At 39.1% G+C, this 13514-nt stretch overlaps 1 protein-coding gene across 1 annotated transcript; it reads left to right on the plus strand.

Moving 5' to 3' along the window:
• Positions 1-5002: 5002 nt before the first annotated feature.
• Positions 5003-10905, plus strand: GPR161 (G protein-coupled receptor 161; the record flags this gene model as incomplete). The annotated part of the gene is made up of 5 exons (XM_081326616.1): positions 5003-5370; positions 5737-6461; positions 7837-7941; positions 8596-8712; positions 10658-10905. The coding sequence occupies 5 exons, from the start codon at positions 5003-5005 to the stop codon at positions 10903-10905; spliced, it is 1563 nt and encodes a 520-aa protein (XP_081182742.1).
• Between the last annotated feature and the right edge of the window lie 2609 nt (positions 10906-13514).

Genomic DNA, 13514 nt, shown 5'->3' on the forward strand with positions numbered 1-13514 from the left:
GGAAAGCTGATTGCCTCAGTTCGAGATCTGAGCGTTTTGAGTTCTCATTATCTGCCACAGTTCTTGCCAATCTAGCAGTTCAAAAGCATCCAAATGCGAGTAAATAGCAAAGGCCGCTTTGGTGGGAAGGCAACAGTGTTCTGTGCACCTAGGCGTCCAGTCATGTTGGCCACATGACCACTGAAGCATCTTTGGACAACACTGACTCCCTCAGCTAAGAAAGAGAGATGAGCACCACCTGCTAGAGTCAGACATGAATGGACAGGGGAAACCTTTACCTACCTTTTTACACATCACTACTATATGGTACGGTTATTTTTTTTTTTAAAAAAACTACAGTGTAGTTTATCTGATTGTAGCTTGGCATATTATATGGACCTGATCATTTGGTGCCAGATACATGAAGCATATTTTATAAGTTGGTATGATATGTGTATCTGGCCAATTGTGTTTGATTCAAGAAACCACGCTAAACAAAGTATGGCTACATCTAAAGTATGAACCAAAGTTGGGAATGATGGAAAGAGTGCAATTTTTAAAAATGAGTTATTTCTCTGCACTAATAAAGACAGTCTAAGGGGAAAAACAGCAATACAGGTAGTCCTCGACTTATAAGAGATCTTTTAGTGACCGTTCAGTTACAGCGGGACTGAAAAAAGTAACTTCTGACATTTTTCACACATTTCAGCATCCCCATGTCATGTGATGAAAATTCAGATGCTTGGCAGCTGACTCATGACAGTTGCAGTGATCTGGGATCATGTGATCACCTTTTGCGACCTGATATGCCAAGTCAATGAGGAAGCCTGATTTGCTTAACTGTGTTACTAACTTAACAACTATAGTGATTCACTTAACAACGGTTGCAAGAAAGGTTGTAAAATGGACAAAATTCACTTAACAAGTATCTCACTTAGCAACAGAACTTTTGGGCTTAATTGAGGTCGTACGTTGAGGATTACCTGTAGGCTCTTAGAGCATGTGCATCATCTCAGCAGTGGTCTAAAAATATAAATAAATGGGCCTGAGATTTATTTGAGAGATTTACTACTGTTCTTGTTCTACACGTGGAAGATTTTAATAGGAACCAAAGCTTAGGGATATGCGTAACTTACAAGCTGTGGAAATGTTAGAATGCTGCTGTTGCTTAGCTTTGTACAACAAACTTTTCCATTGACTCTATTGGTTACCAGACCCACTCTGTAAAAAATATGTCAAGAAAAGTTGCCATCAAGCCATCCTGACCTGGTTTTAATGAAAACACCAAGGAAAGTGACATTATTTTATAGTGTATACGATAGGTCATCTCCTGCATTCTTGTTCCTTCATTAATTATTTTGCTTTGTTCAGAGAAGCTAAACATATTTTCTTTGTAGCTTTTTTAGAATGTACAATGTGACCAACACTGTTCTGTACCAAAGCAATGAAAAGACTTTATAGGTGAAATGACAGCTGCTATAATTTCCTATTAGATCAAAATTTAGAGAGAGAAAAGTAGTACATTTTTTTAGACTGGCATGCAGTTCTGACATCTTCATGTTGCATTAACAAATAACTAGTTTTTAAAATTCTTAAAGGCTGCTGTTCACCTAGAGATGGATGACAAATAGTTTGACTCAAGTCTCACATTGTGCTAAGACATGGTTTACTTGATCATATTCTGCTAAATAAACTGCAGTTAATGGGCTGAAATAATGTAGTAAAACCTTTATAAACCTCTGGTTTATGTCTGCTTATATGACATTGTATGATTGGTTGCTATGTTTTCTGAAATTTTGTTTGAAATAACCACTGGTTTAATTGTATAGTACAGCACATTTTAACACTACAGTAGTTTAAGTTACAATCTGTCACCACTTAACTGAAAGTAAATTCTACTGGTTTCTATTTTAAAGACATATTTATTAATTTGAAGCCAGATGTATCCAAATTAGCCAATATAAACGGTTGGAAGAATGGTGATTTATTTATCATGATTTAAACAATGTTCCTTTATTTAAAATGTGTTTTTTTTTCAATTTACAAAACTTCCCTTTATACTGAATTTGTCTGGTACAGAAGTTGTATCTAAACAAACCATCTCTTCATTTTTGTTTTGCCTTTGTGTAAGTGGTGCTCTTCAGCTCAGGAAAGAAAAACGATGCAGAGGACAGCGTGAAAGTTTAACGAAGAAATGGCATTTTGGTGGACCGGGCTAACTAATATAAATTATTTATTTAGTATTGGAGAATGTTGCCTTTGAAAATTTTATCCCACTCTCTCTATAAACCAGCCTTTTCCACATAAAGACAACTTGTTAAATCTATTTTCTAACTGTAAGAGAATTATACAAAGAGAAAAGATAATTCTTATGGAAATATGAAGTTGGGGGGGGCAAGCTGCTGAAGAACAAAAGCGCAACGGAGTAGAAAGGGCAGGGTGGGGAAGTGGGAGGAGTAAAATGGGGATGGAGGGAGTGTTTCAAGGAAGGAGGGATGTGAAAAAGTAGATGAGGGGATGGACGAGAAAGAAGGGGGGTCGGACTATTTTTCTGGGCCTCGACTGGCGGAGACTGTAGGGGGCCCGGGGGCCGCAATCTGAACCCCCTCGCCTGCATAGGTAAAGGGGTGGCAGGGCCACACGAGAGCAGTTTGGTAAAAAGGTGAGTGGGTCGTCTGACCCCGGTGGAAGGTCCCCGAGACCTTCTGGTGCAGAAGAGTGCAACGGAGCCTTTGTGGTATAAGAGCAGGGTCCTCGCCTCCTCGGAGGGATCCCGTAGACCCTGCTTTGCCTCCAGGCGACGATGGGATTTGGTATGTTGGGCGAGGGAGGTGCCCGGGACAGGAGACGCCCACGATTCTCCATGCCTCGGCAGCGGAGAGAAAGACTGGCTATATTCTGGTAACGAGCCGGGCTAAGCATTTTTTTCCCAAGCCCGAGACGAGGCATATATCGGCTTTCTGACTTCGCTGTACTGTACGGCCGAGCGAAGGCGAAAAAGCAGGCGAGAGTAAGCAGACGGGTATTCCTCCACTTTTCAGGGTGGTGTCTGGAGCATCCAGGCGGGGGCTTGTAGAATGGGCACCGCCTCTGCTGCAGTTACTGCGAGCCTGGAATAAAATTCTGGGTAAATCTTGCATCCAAGTCCCGCTGTGCAGGCCCACCATATATATTAAACAAAAACGAAAATGGGAAGGAGGGGCGGAGGAAAGAAAGAAAAAAACTGGGTGAACTGAATGCAAGATTTGATACGAGCCGTCCTAGGCCAATTTACCTGGTATTTCCAAGACCTTCATTTTCCATCTTCCAACAAACTACTGTATTGTAATTCAGTAGCCCTGGCGAATGTATTAAGAGTCAAGTCACGTGGGGAAAAAGTTTTAATTCCTGCTTAAAAAGTGATAAAGTTATGGAATAAAGAGATTATGAAATCAAAAGATTAAGAAAAGAGTATACTGAAAGAAACTTAATATAATTAAATCACACAGAGGCCCTGAGAAAGAAGTTTAAAGGACAAAAAGCAAATGTATAAATCAATGTACGGAGGTGATGGAAGCAAAGATGGCTTGCAAGGATAGAAAGGTAGGAGATGTATAGTGAATGATGATCACAAAACGGTGTTTCCTTTTTATCGTGTGCCTTCATTTCTTTGGTTTATTTAATCTTTTTCTGTTCTTTGCATACTGTTGTTTACCTTGAATGGGTCTGTATGCATGTAAGTTTTGCCTTTGTTGTTTTTTTATTATGGAACACGTTTGGCTTTGTTGTGTGTTAGGTTTGAGCTCTATAAAATAAGACCTTACAGGCAGCATTTAGATATGTTCAATGCCATCATCATCATCATCATCATCATCATCATCATTATTATTATTATTATTATTATTATTATTATTATTATTATTATTATTATTATTATTATTATTATTATTATTATTGCTACCTAGAGATCATAGGAAATGAAAAGCACCAAGTTCAATGTTGCTAATTTGTTCAGTTCATCCAACATATCCATATTCAACAATGCATACAACATAGATTTTGGGCATATTCTGTCCTAATGTGTTTATCCAGATCTTCTGTTAGTGCACCAATTACCATTCTGATTCCATCCACCTTGCTGGTCATCCTTTTCTTTAATTTACTTCCACCTTTACCAGCATTAGAACCTTGTCGAAAAAGCTAGGTCTTCACATAACATATCCAAAATAGGATAATTTGATTCTAGTCATTTCTGACTAAGAACCCTGGTTTGATTTGTTTGATGATTCCTTTGTTTTCTTGTCTGTCCACAGTCTTCTCAGGTGTCTTCTCCAACACCCAAAGCAATAATACTCTTCCCATCATGGTCCATTCTTCAGGGTCCAACTTTTGTTTCCATAAAGTGTCACAGATAATACCATTGCTTACACCATTTGATCTTTGTAGATATATAGACATCAAAGTACCTGAATATCTTTTCCAAGGCTTTCATGGATATTCCACCATGCTAGTTTGTGGTGTATTAACTGCTTGTGAAATTTGTATCGAACAGCATGGCAAAGATATCCTACTTTAAGAATATCTTTCCTTCAGAAATTGTCTGCTCCCCCAGTTCCCTTCCTCCTCTCTCCAAAAAAAATGTATTCTGGAGGTTTCTAAGGATAGAGTATTCCATTATGCACTTTCAGGTCAAAGTGAAATGCTCTTAAGCAGTGGCCCCCAACCCTGTGGGCACCAGGGAGTAGTTCTGTGGCAAGAGGTTTTTCTGTGGACTGGAGGGGGTTACTTACATAGGAGTTGTTCTGTCTGTCTTTGGCAATGCCTTGCATATCATTAAACATATCCATGTAATATTTTATAACTTGGATAAGCCTTAAGCATGTAGCATTTGTAGTATTTTAACTAATACAATGCAGCCAAGTCCATTCCTTGAGAATTGTGGAACTAGTAACTTTGTTTATGGAAATATAATTGATGCAATATGTGTATCAACTGTTTTTGTATTTCTTTAGCAGATGCTCAGCATGTCTTGGTTGCTCCGACAATGAGCATCAACTTGTCCCTCAGTAAGGAGAATGCCTCAGAAAACCTCACACTGCTGGAAGAGGGAGCAGGCAGAATCACCGAGTCAATTGCTATCATCATTATTGCTATTTTCATCTGTTTAGGAAATCTGGTGATTGTCCTCACTCTTTACAAGAAGTCATACCTGCTCACCTTAAGCAACAAGTTTGTTTTCAGCCTCACTCTGTCCAACTTCCTTCTTTCGGTGCTGGTGCTTCCTTTTGTTGTTACCAGCTCCATCCGTCAGGAATGGATCTTTGGAGTTGTTTGGTGCAACTTCTCTGCCCTACTCTATATGCTCATCAGCTCTGCCAGTATGCTCACACTTGGACTCATTGCTATCGATCGGTATGCCATCCATTATTTTTTTATGACCTGAATTGAGCTGCATGGGGAAAAGGGGTTTTTAGCATGTACCAACATTAAACATGCAGTGGCAGAGAAATATGTTTTAATTAACAATGCTAACAAGTCCATACATTGAGATTGTGGCACCAATAACTTTGTTTGATAAAAAAGCAGCATCTGAATATTTAAGCAGCAATGAAGAAGTGTGTTTCCATGAGACAACCCAAGTTCTCCCAATTACCGTAATCAGATCCAATTTTCAAAAGACAGACTCATTCCTTTAATTTTTTCATGTTTGATATTATTCAATTTCCTATGTATTGCATATATCCTAATATTATTGCACACCCTTTTTATGTTTTTCAGATACTATGCTGTCCTGTATCCAATGGTTTACCCTATGAAGTTTACGGGTAACAGAGCTGTTGTTGCCATAGTGTATGTGTGGCTTCATTCTCTAATTGGATGCCTTCCACCCCTCTTTGGTTGGTCATCTTTAGAATTTGATCAGTTCAAATGGATGTGTGTAGCTGCATGGCATAAGCAGGCAGGTTACACTGCATTTTGGCAGATATGGTGTGCTTTGCTACCATTTATAGTCATGATCATTTGCTATGGTTTCATATTTCGTGTGGCCAGGATTAAGGCACGGAAGATTCACTGTGGCAGCGTGGTCATTGCTGCAGAAGATACACAAAGGAATGGGAGAAAGAACTCGAGTACTTCAACGTCCTCATCAGGCAGCCGAAGGAATGCTTTCCAAGGGGTTGTTTATTCTGCCAATCAGTGCAAAGCTTTGATCACAATTTTAGTTGTGATTGGGGCTTTTGTTATCACATGGGGGCCTTACATGGTGGTTATCACGTCTGAGGCACTTTGGGGTAAAAACTGCATTTCCCCTACTTTTGAGACATTAGCAACATGGTTATCTTTTACAAGTGCTATCTGCCACCCTTTGATTTATGGACTCTGGAATAAAACTGTACGCAAAGAGTTACTGGGAATGTGCTTTGGAGATCGGTACTACAGAGAATCATTTGTTCAAAGGCAAAGGACATCCAGATTATTTAGTATTTCTAATAGGATCACAGGTAATTTTCTTAAAAAAATTATTAAAATGCCTCTAGAAGATACTGTAAATTGCTAGGGCAGAGTAACCACCATTTAATTAGACTGGTACAGCCACTAGTGTTGTCCATCCTTTATTATGTGGTTTCTGTGTCTTCTTCATTATTGAGAATTTTTGGACATGGACACGGCCACAATTCTTGCATATACTCAAAGCAGGCAGGACACCTTGGAGATTCATTTTGTCCAATTATCCATTTTATTCAGATAAACTTCACTGAATTGATAAGACAGAATTGGAAAATTAAGCTGAGTGCTTTCAGGAGGCATCTTTTGCCTATGTATATTTTTGTGGTATCCTAGAATCTACAACCTCTGTTTTCCATTTATTTGTTTATGATTTTAAAAAAATCTTATCCTCAGTTTAACTTTTCTGTGTAATACTAAAGTTGAAAATGGGGGTTCAACCAATGGTATAGATTAATTTATCACTACCATTACAATATCAATTGCTTTTACACAATTCTTTCTCTGTCTGTGATTGGCTCTGTTTACATTTAGCTGCTTTTGTCCTTTCATCACAGTTGGCACAAGCATTATCACATGTTTTAACCTAGATAAATATAAATGCTCAAAGCATTTCTTTAAAAGGTTTTCAGAATAAATAACAGAACAACAGAGTTGGAAGGGACCTTGGAGGTCTTCTAGTCCAACCCCCTGCTCAGGCGGGAGTTGTAGTCCTTAACCGCTGGGGCACTCCATGTGAGGCCATGGCACCCAGTGAATTTCTTGATCGCTGTCTCCCCTGGGGGCGCTGGATGACTCCAGGCATGACCAGGTCAATGGGTGCGGTAATCCAAGGCGCACCTTCATTCACCTCAAGTTTATTACTTTTGAGATATTCAATTTTTACTATTTTTGAGACAGTCAAACTCCAATACCAAGCAAAAAAGGAATATAAAGGTTTTTTCCATTGGCCTCATTAGATACAGGTTCCCAGTGATATGAAGTTTTATTCTGAATTATTTAAGAGTCCTGTTTAATAAATTCAGATGTTTACAGCCTCTCTTTTTTATTCCATTCAATCATGTCTAGTGATTGGAGACTGACTGGACGAGCCCTGCAGTTTTCTTGGCAAGGAGTGATTTGCTGTTGCCTTTTTCCCTGGGCTGAGAGAAAGTAACTGGGCCAAAGGTACCCAGTTGGCTTTGGGCCCAAGGCAGGACTGGAATTCACAGTTCCTAGCCTGATGCCTCAACCATTACGCTAAACTGGTTATTGTTACAAACGTAGCTATTATTAAATCAAGCAATGTAGTAAAATGCACTGAGGCTATTTGAAGATATTTGGTTATGATTCCAAAAGGTAATTTGTTTGGATGCTGAAATACTTTTGCAGATCTAGGATTATCTCCACATCTGACAGCGCTCATGGCAGGGGAGCGGACTTTAGGACACAGCAGCAGTACAGGCGATACAGGCTTCAGTTGCTCTCAGGATTCAGGTAATTGTTTCTTTGAATTATGTTGCAATGTACAAGAGCCAGGAGTATGATACAGCCGCAAAAAAAGAAGAAGCTTGCAATAAACGTGAAATGCAACTTAGTAGAACTATCCTAGTGCTATCCATAAAAAAATATTATGAAGCTATCATGGGATTCCCCCCCCCTCCCATAGGTTTTGTGTGTGTGTCTGTGTGTCAGTGAAAAATAATGGAAAAGGCATTGGGAAAAAGACAACTGGGCAATAAGAGTGGACTGCCCTGTAAAACTCCATGAATGTAGGAAAGATGGAGACAGCTGTTTATGTAACTTGATTCTCTCCTGCAAATGCACTGAGTAAGTTTAGTGATTAGTCAAATACAATTCAAAATGAAATTCATAACCAAAGATGGCTTGTTTATAAGAAAAACTGCAAAAGAAAGTTGAGGCATTCTTTCCATTCACTTGTTTCCTAACTCTATAATTAGCATCATAAGCAAAAGACATTTTTGCTACCTCACTTTTCCGCATTGTAAAATACATCTGCTGTTTTCTAGATGTGAGGGAGAGTACAGCTCAATGCCCATATCACAAAAATACTGTTTTTGCTTATATCCATTAAATGATTTATCCCACTAAATGATTTTGTCAACTGTCTAAGCCAGGATATCTTTTTAGGGACAGATGTTATGCTGCTTGAAGATTATAGTTCTGATGGAATCAATCACCCACATTGTGTTTACCCTCATCGACGGAGTTCTGTAACTTTTGAAGATGAAGTGGAACAAATTAAAGGTATGTTGAGGCTAGGCATGCCCATTACTGAACTGTATATAAGAGGGGAATGCTTGAACCAAGAATTCAGTCCTATGCTGCTATTTGATTTTTACTTAATTTTACTTTGAATTTAATTAACTCATTTGAATTTAATTATTTAATATAAAATTAGAACTTATAAAAGACTTGAAAATGAAATAAATGCACTAGAAAGTCTTATACCTCATTATAGCTTATAGCTCATATACATACATAATCCAGAAGGGAAAAATTAAGGAGGCAGAGAAAATAAATTCATTTTGCATAAAAAAGTTGATGCTTACTGGGAATGGAGACAACACTTCTCTGAAAATCTCTTGAATCTCTTGTCCTCTGTCGGAATCTCTTGAATATTTCATGTACTCAACTTCCAAACAACTGAACTTTGAATATTATACCATCTTGCAAACTTTAATTTGGAGAGTATAAGGGAGACTATTTTTTTTCCAGCAAATTGTCAGTCTAAAATGTAAGGCACATATGTTGGCTGAATTAATTAGCTATAAGGAAATTGACATAACCTTGAATGTTGACATTCCTGGAAATTTAGATATTGCTAAAATGTTTTTTTTTTTGTTTGGTTATCTGAAGTGCCATATTTCTGCTAAATTTGGCAAACAAATTTCATTATTTTTTTTAAAAAATACATATTAACTCCAATTTGGTCTAATGGTTAAGGTGTCAGGCTAAAAACCAGCTCAGTGACTTTGGAGCAGTTACACTCTTTCAGCCCAACTCTCCTTATAGAATGTGGTGGAGAAAATAGGAGAAGGAAGGAATATGAGGCATGTTTGCTGCCTTGTTATTTATTAAAATAATAAAGCCAACATAAAAAATATGTAGCGATAATTGCAATTATTTAAACTTATTCTTTAAGGGGGAAATAGAACAAGCAGATACTTTGCAGAATGTGGATTTATTGGACATGGTCAGTAAGTGTGGCTTTGCTGTAAGCAATTGGAACTTTTTAAACATTTTTCCCTGTAAATTTAGTAATGGCCATGCATTATTTATATTCATAGACACACGGTATAGACATATATTAGCAATTGCATCCTCACTGTCTAAAAACTGTTGATCTGTCTATGTGTCTAAAAAAAGTAAAAGTAAAATGAATTATACTGAATTCAGGAAGGATAAAGTAAACACACATTATAAAGAGATTCCTTAAAGAGAAAAGGACAAGCAAGGGAGTTTTCCACATGAAAGAAAGTACAAAGGAAAATGAAAAATATGGAAGGAAAACAGCCCCATGGATTTGTAAGGAGAAGGAGAACTGGGAAACTGTTCTAGAATGGAGAAAAATTCAGTTCTTCTTTTAGCTTTACTTAGATACTAGTATTGACTTAACAAATCATACACAAAAAGTGCAGTGTACCTATAGAAGAGAAATCTGCAGAGCATTTTCAGAAAAAACAAAATGAAACCATATATTGTAAGATTGCAAGCTCAAAATTAGAACTGTAGATGGAAGATTTAATCTGAATTACTCAAAGGGTACTTCTAGAAGTGCTGTTGCAAATGTTGGAATAGTCTGCCTATTGCCGTAGCAGAGGTGAGGAAAGAAGTACAGCATTAAATAAAGGGAGTTTTACTCTCTGTTGTAATTAAAGAAACATAGTTCCTTTAAAGGCTGTCTTTCTTATATAATTTGCTGATGTCTGAGGTCCACATACTTTATTTTTAAGTTTATGGATAGTCGTCAATTGTCAGATTAAATTATCATGCATACGCTTGATCCATTTGGTTAGATTTATAACTCTACTATCCTATATAGAAATCCCAAAGCCACAATAGGATGAATCTTCTTTGAATGTACAGTATTTCATTATAGGATAGATGACTGCAATGTCCACATTAACACTAACGTATGAGGCATTAATATGGAATTATTGGGCTAATCTCTCTCTTTTTCCTTGGTCAGAAGCAGCAAAGAACTCTATCCTTCAGGTAAAGGCTGAAGTTCACAAATCGCTGGATAGTTATGCATCCAGTTTGGCCAAAGCAATTGAAACGGATGTGAGGATCACCTTGTTTGGAGGAGATGCCTTGTCTGGCTCTTTGTTCCCAGCACGAACTGTGGCAGGCAACAATGCAAGTGCACGGCGTGGTGGCAGGATCCACATTGGACAAAAAATACAACTACAAAGCATTGAAGAAGGGAATACTTAAAATTGCTTCAATAAAACAAATAGGGGGAAAAAATCACTAAAACTGGTGCACAGCCACAATTCTTTGCAAGGAAAGCAAAACAGGTCCCTGATTTTTAAGCAGAGCTTTAAAGAATCATCTTAGTACAATATTACAAAAAAGTAACTCAAAATATTGGGAAATTAAAAGTATGGAAGGGTTCACTGATACCTAAATAATAAAGCACAAGTGATTTCACTATTTCGGTGGCATGCAGCAGCATTTCCCAAGTTGGGCACTATCCAGAAGTGTAGTCTTCAGCTGCAAGTTCTGCATCCAGCATGGCTGTGACTAACAATTCTAAAAATTGAAGCTGTATGTAACAGGAACACTCAGGTTGGGGACAGCCGCCATAGTGTTTCTGGCTGAATCTTTTTTCTGCTTTTTAAAAACTATAAGCACAGTTTAGTAATCCTATCCCTCCAACAATTTTGTCCGGGTACTTATGGAAAAAATATATAATAAAATGCAACTGAGCCCAATCAAATCTAGTATTGATTAAGGGTGAGAATTAGGTCATTTTCACACTAGTATTTTAATGTGAATACTCACATTTTCCTAAAACATTTTATATTGATCATCTACAAGGTTACATTCTCAGTTTACTGTCATCTTGTATTTTCTATATTTTTGTTCCTTTTCTAAAGTTGCAGAGGGTCCATCTTTAACACACAGAAAAGTTACAGTTTCCACAGCTATATTTTTTCTCTCCCTTAACTTTATAATGTTACAACACTATTTCAAGCACATTCATGTGTACATGCATATGGGTTTGTTTTTTTTAAATCAAGACATGTTTTTTTAAAAATAAAAGTGATAAAGTGGCATCCCCTGCTAAGTATACAAAGGTATCCTGAGTTTTAAGTGGTCAGATAGGTCAGGGGTGTCAAACTCAATTTCATTGAGGGCCGCATCAGCTTTGCAGTTGCCCTCAGGGCCGGGTGGGTATGGCCTGGGTGGGCGTGGCTAGAGTGCGTGTGGCCTACTGGGTGGGCATGGCTAGCTCTACATCGTTCGCATCAAGGGTGCCTATGGGGGCCTGGGCAGGAGTAGGACAGATCTGAGGGTCTCTGGCAGAAGGAGGGTCTCTGGGCCAGGGCCAAGGCAGTTGGGGGCCGTTCTCTCACTGTTTCCAGGATGGCTTCGCGGGCCGCATGAAACCACTTCACGGGCCAGATCTGGCCCCCGGGCCTTGTGTTTGACATGTCTGAGATAGGTAATCTGTTTTCTTCCCACAAAAGCTGGCAGATCATAGTGAAATGAATGTAGCTGCAACCTTGTTGATAGTGTGGAAAGTCAGTTGTGATGTCACTTGCAGCTTGCAGTGCAAATGCCATGTTTGTATAGCATTAGGAATCATACTTGGAATACCAAGGTATACTGATTGAGGAAGCAGGAAAGGGAGTAATTTATATGGGTAATTAGGATTAATTCCTTATTTAGCATGTGAGGAAAATCAAGTTTCATATTTGTAGGTGTACATATACATGTATATTTATGATTTCTTGAGTGCATTCAAAGTAGCACCACATTTAAGATCTACCTAATGTACAAAAGTGAGTTTTTATATTCAGGTGATTTAATTCCAGAATTAGTTGTGCATCAGGTTTTTCATGTACCTAAGATAATAGCACAAACTGAAGGTTCAAAGCCAGGATTAATATTTTGTAAGCCCTGACGTAATATTAATTTGAATTTTATTGAATTTATATACCGCCCTTTCCCAAAGGACTCAGGGCGGTTTACAGGGTACTTAAAACATTGATACAAAAATTAAAAACGATTAAAAAGATTAAATTAAATCCCTGAAAAAATATAAAAACCCCGATTAAAACTCTCAGCCTGGGCCGGAAAGCTCAAAGAGCCAGGTCTTCAGGTCCCGGCGAAATGAACGAAGGTCGGGGGCAGTCCTAAGCTCCGCAGGCAGCTGGTTCCAGAGGGCAGGCGCACCCACAGAGAAGGCCCTCCCCCTGGGTGTTATCCACCAGCAATCTTTTACCGGCGGCACCCTGAGAAGGCCCTCCCTGTGGGAGCGCACAGGATGAAGGGAACTTGATGCCGGCAGCAGGTGTTCCCTCAGATATCCCAGACCCAAGCCATTTAGGGCTTTATAGGTCATCACCAGCACCTTGAATCTCACCCGGAGGGCAACCAGAAGCCAATGCAGCTCGCAGAGTAGAGGTGTTACATGGGAGTGTCGGGAAACCCCCATCACAACTTGCGCGGCCGCATTCTGCACCAGCTGAAGCCTCCGAGTGGTCCTCAAGGGCAGCCCCATGTAGAGAGCGTTACAGTAGTCTAAACGGGAGGTCACGAGCGCATGAGTGACTGTGTGTAGGGCATCTCGGTCCAAGTAGGGTCGCAACTGGCGCACCATGCGAACCTGGGCAAAAGCCTCCCTGGTCACAGCTCCTATGTGGTCTTCAAAATTGAGCCATGAATCCAGGAGGACGCCCAAGTTGCGAGCCCTATCAATGGGGGGTAACACCTCACCCCCCCATCGTTAAAGATGGAATAGTCTGGTTGACCCGATATGCCGGTATGCACAGCGACTCAGTCTTGGCAGGATTGAGACGCCTGTTTCTCCCCAT

This window comes from Vipera berus (genome assembly GCF_964194415.1).
Source record: "Vipera berus genome assembly, chromosome: 4".
In the NCBI taxonomy this organism is placed as follows: domain Eukaryota; kingdom Metazoa; phylum Chordata; class Lepidosauria; order Squamata; family Viperidae; genus Vipera; species Vipera berus.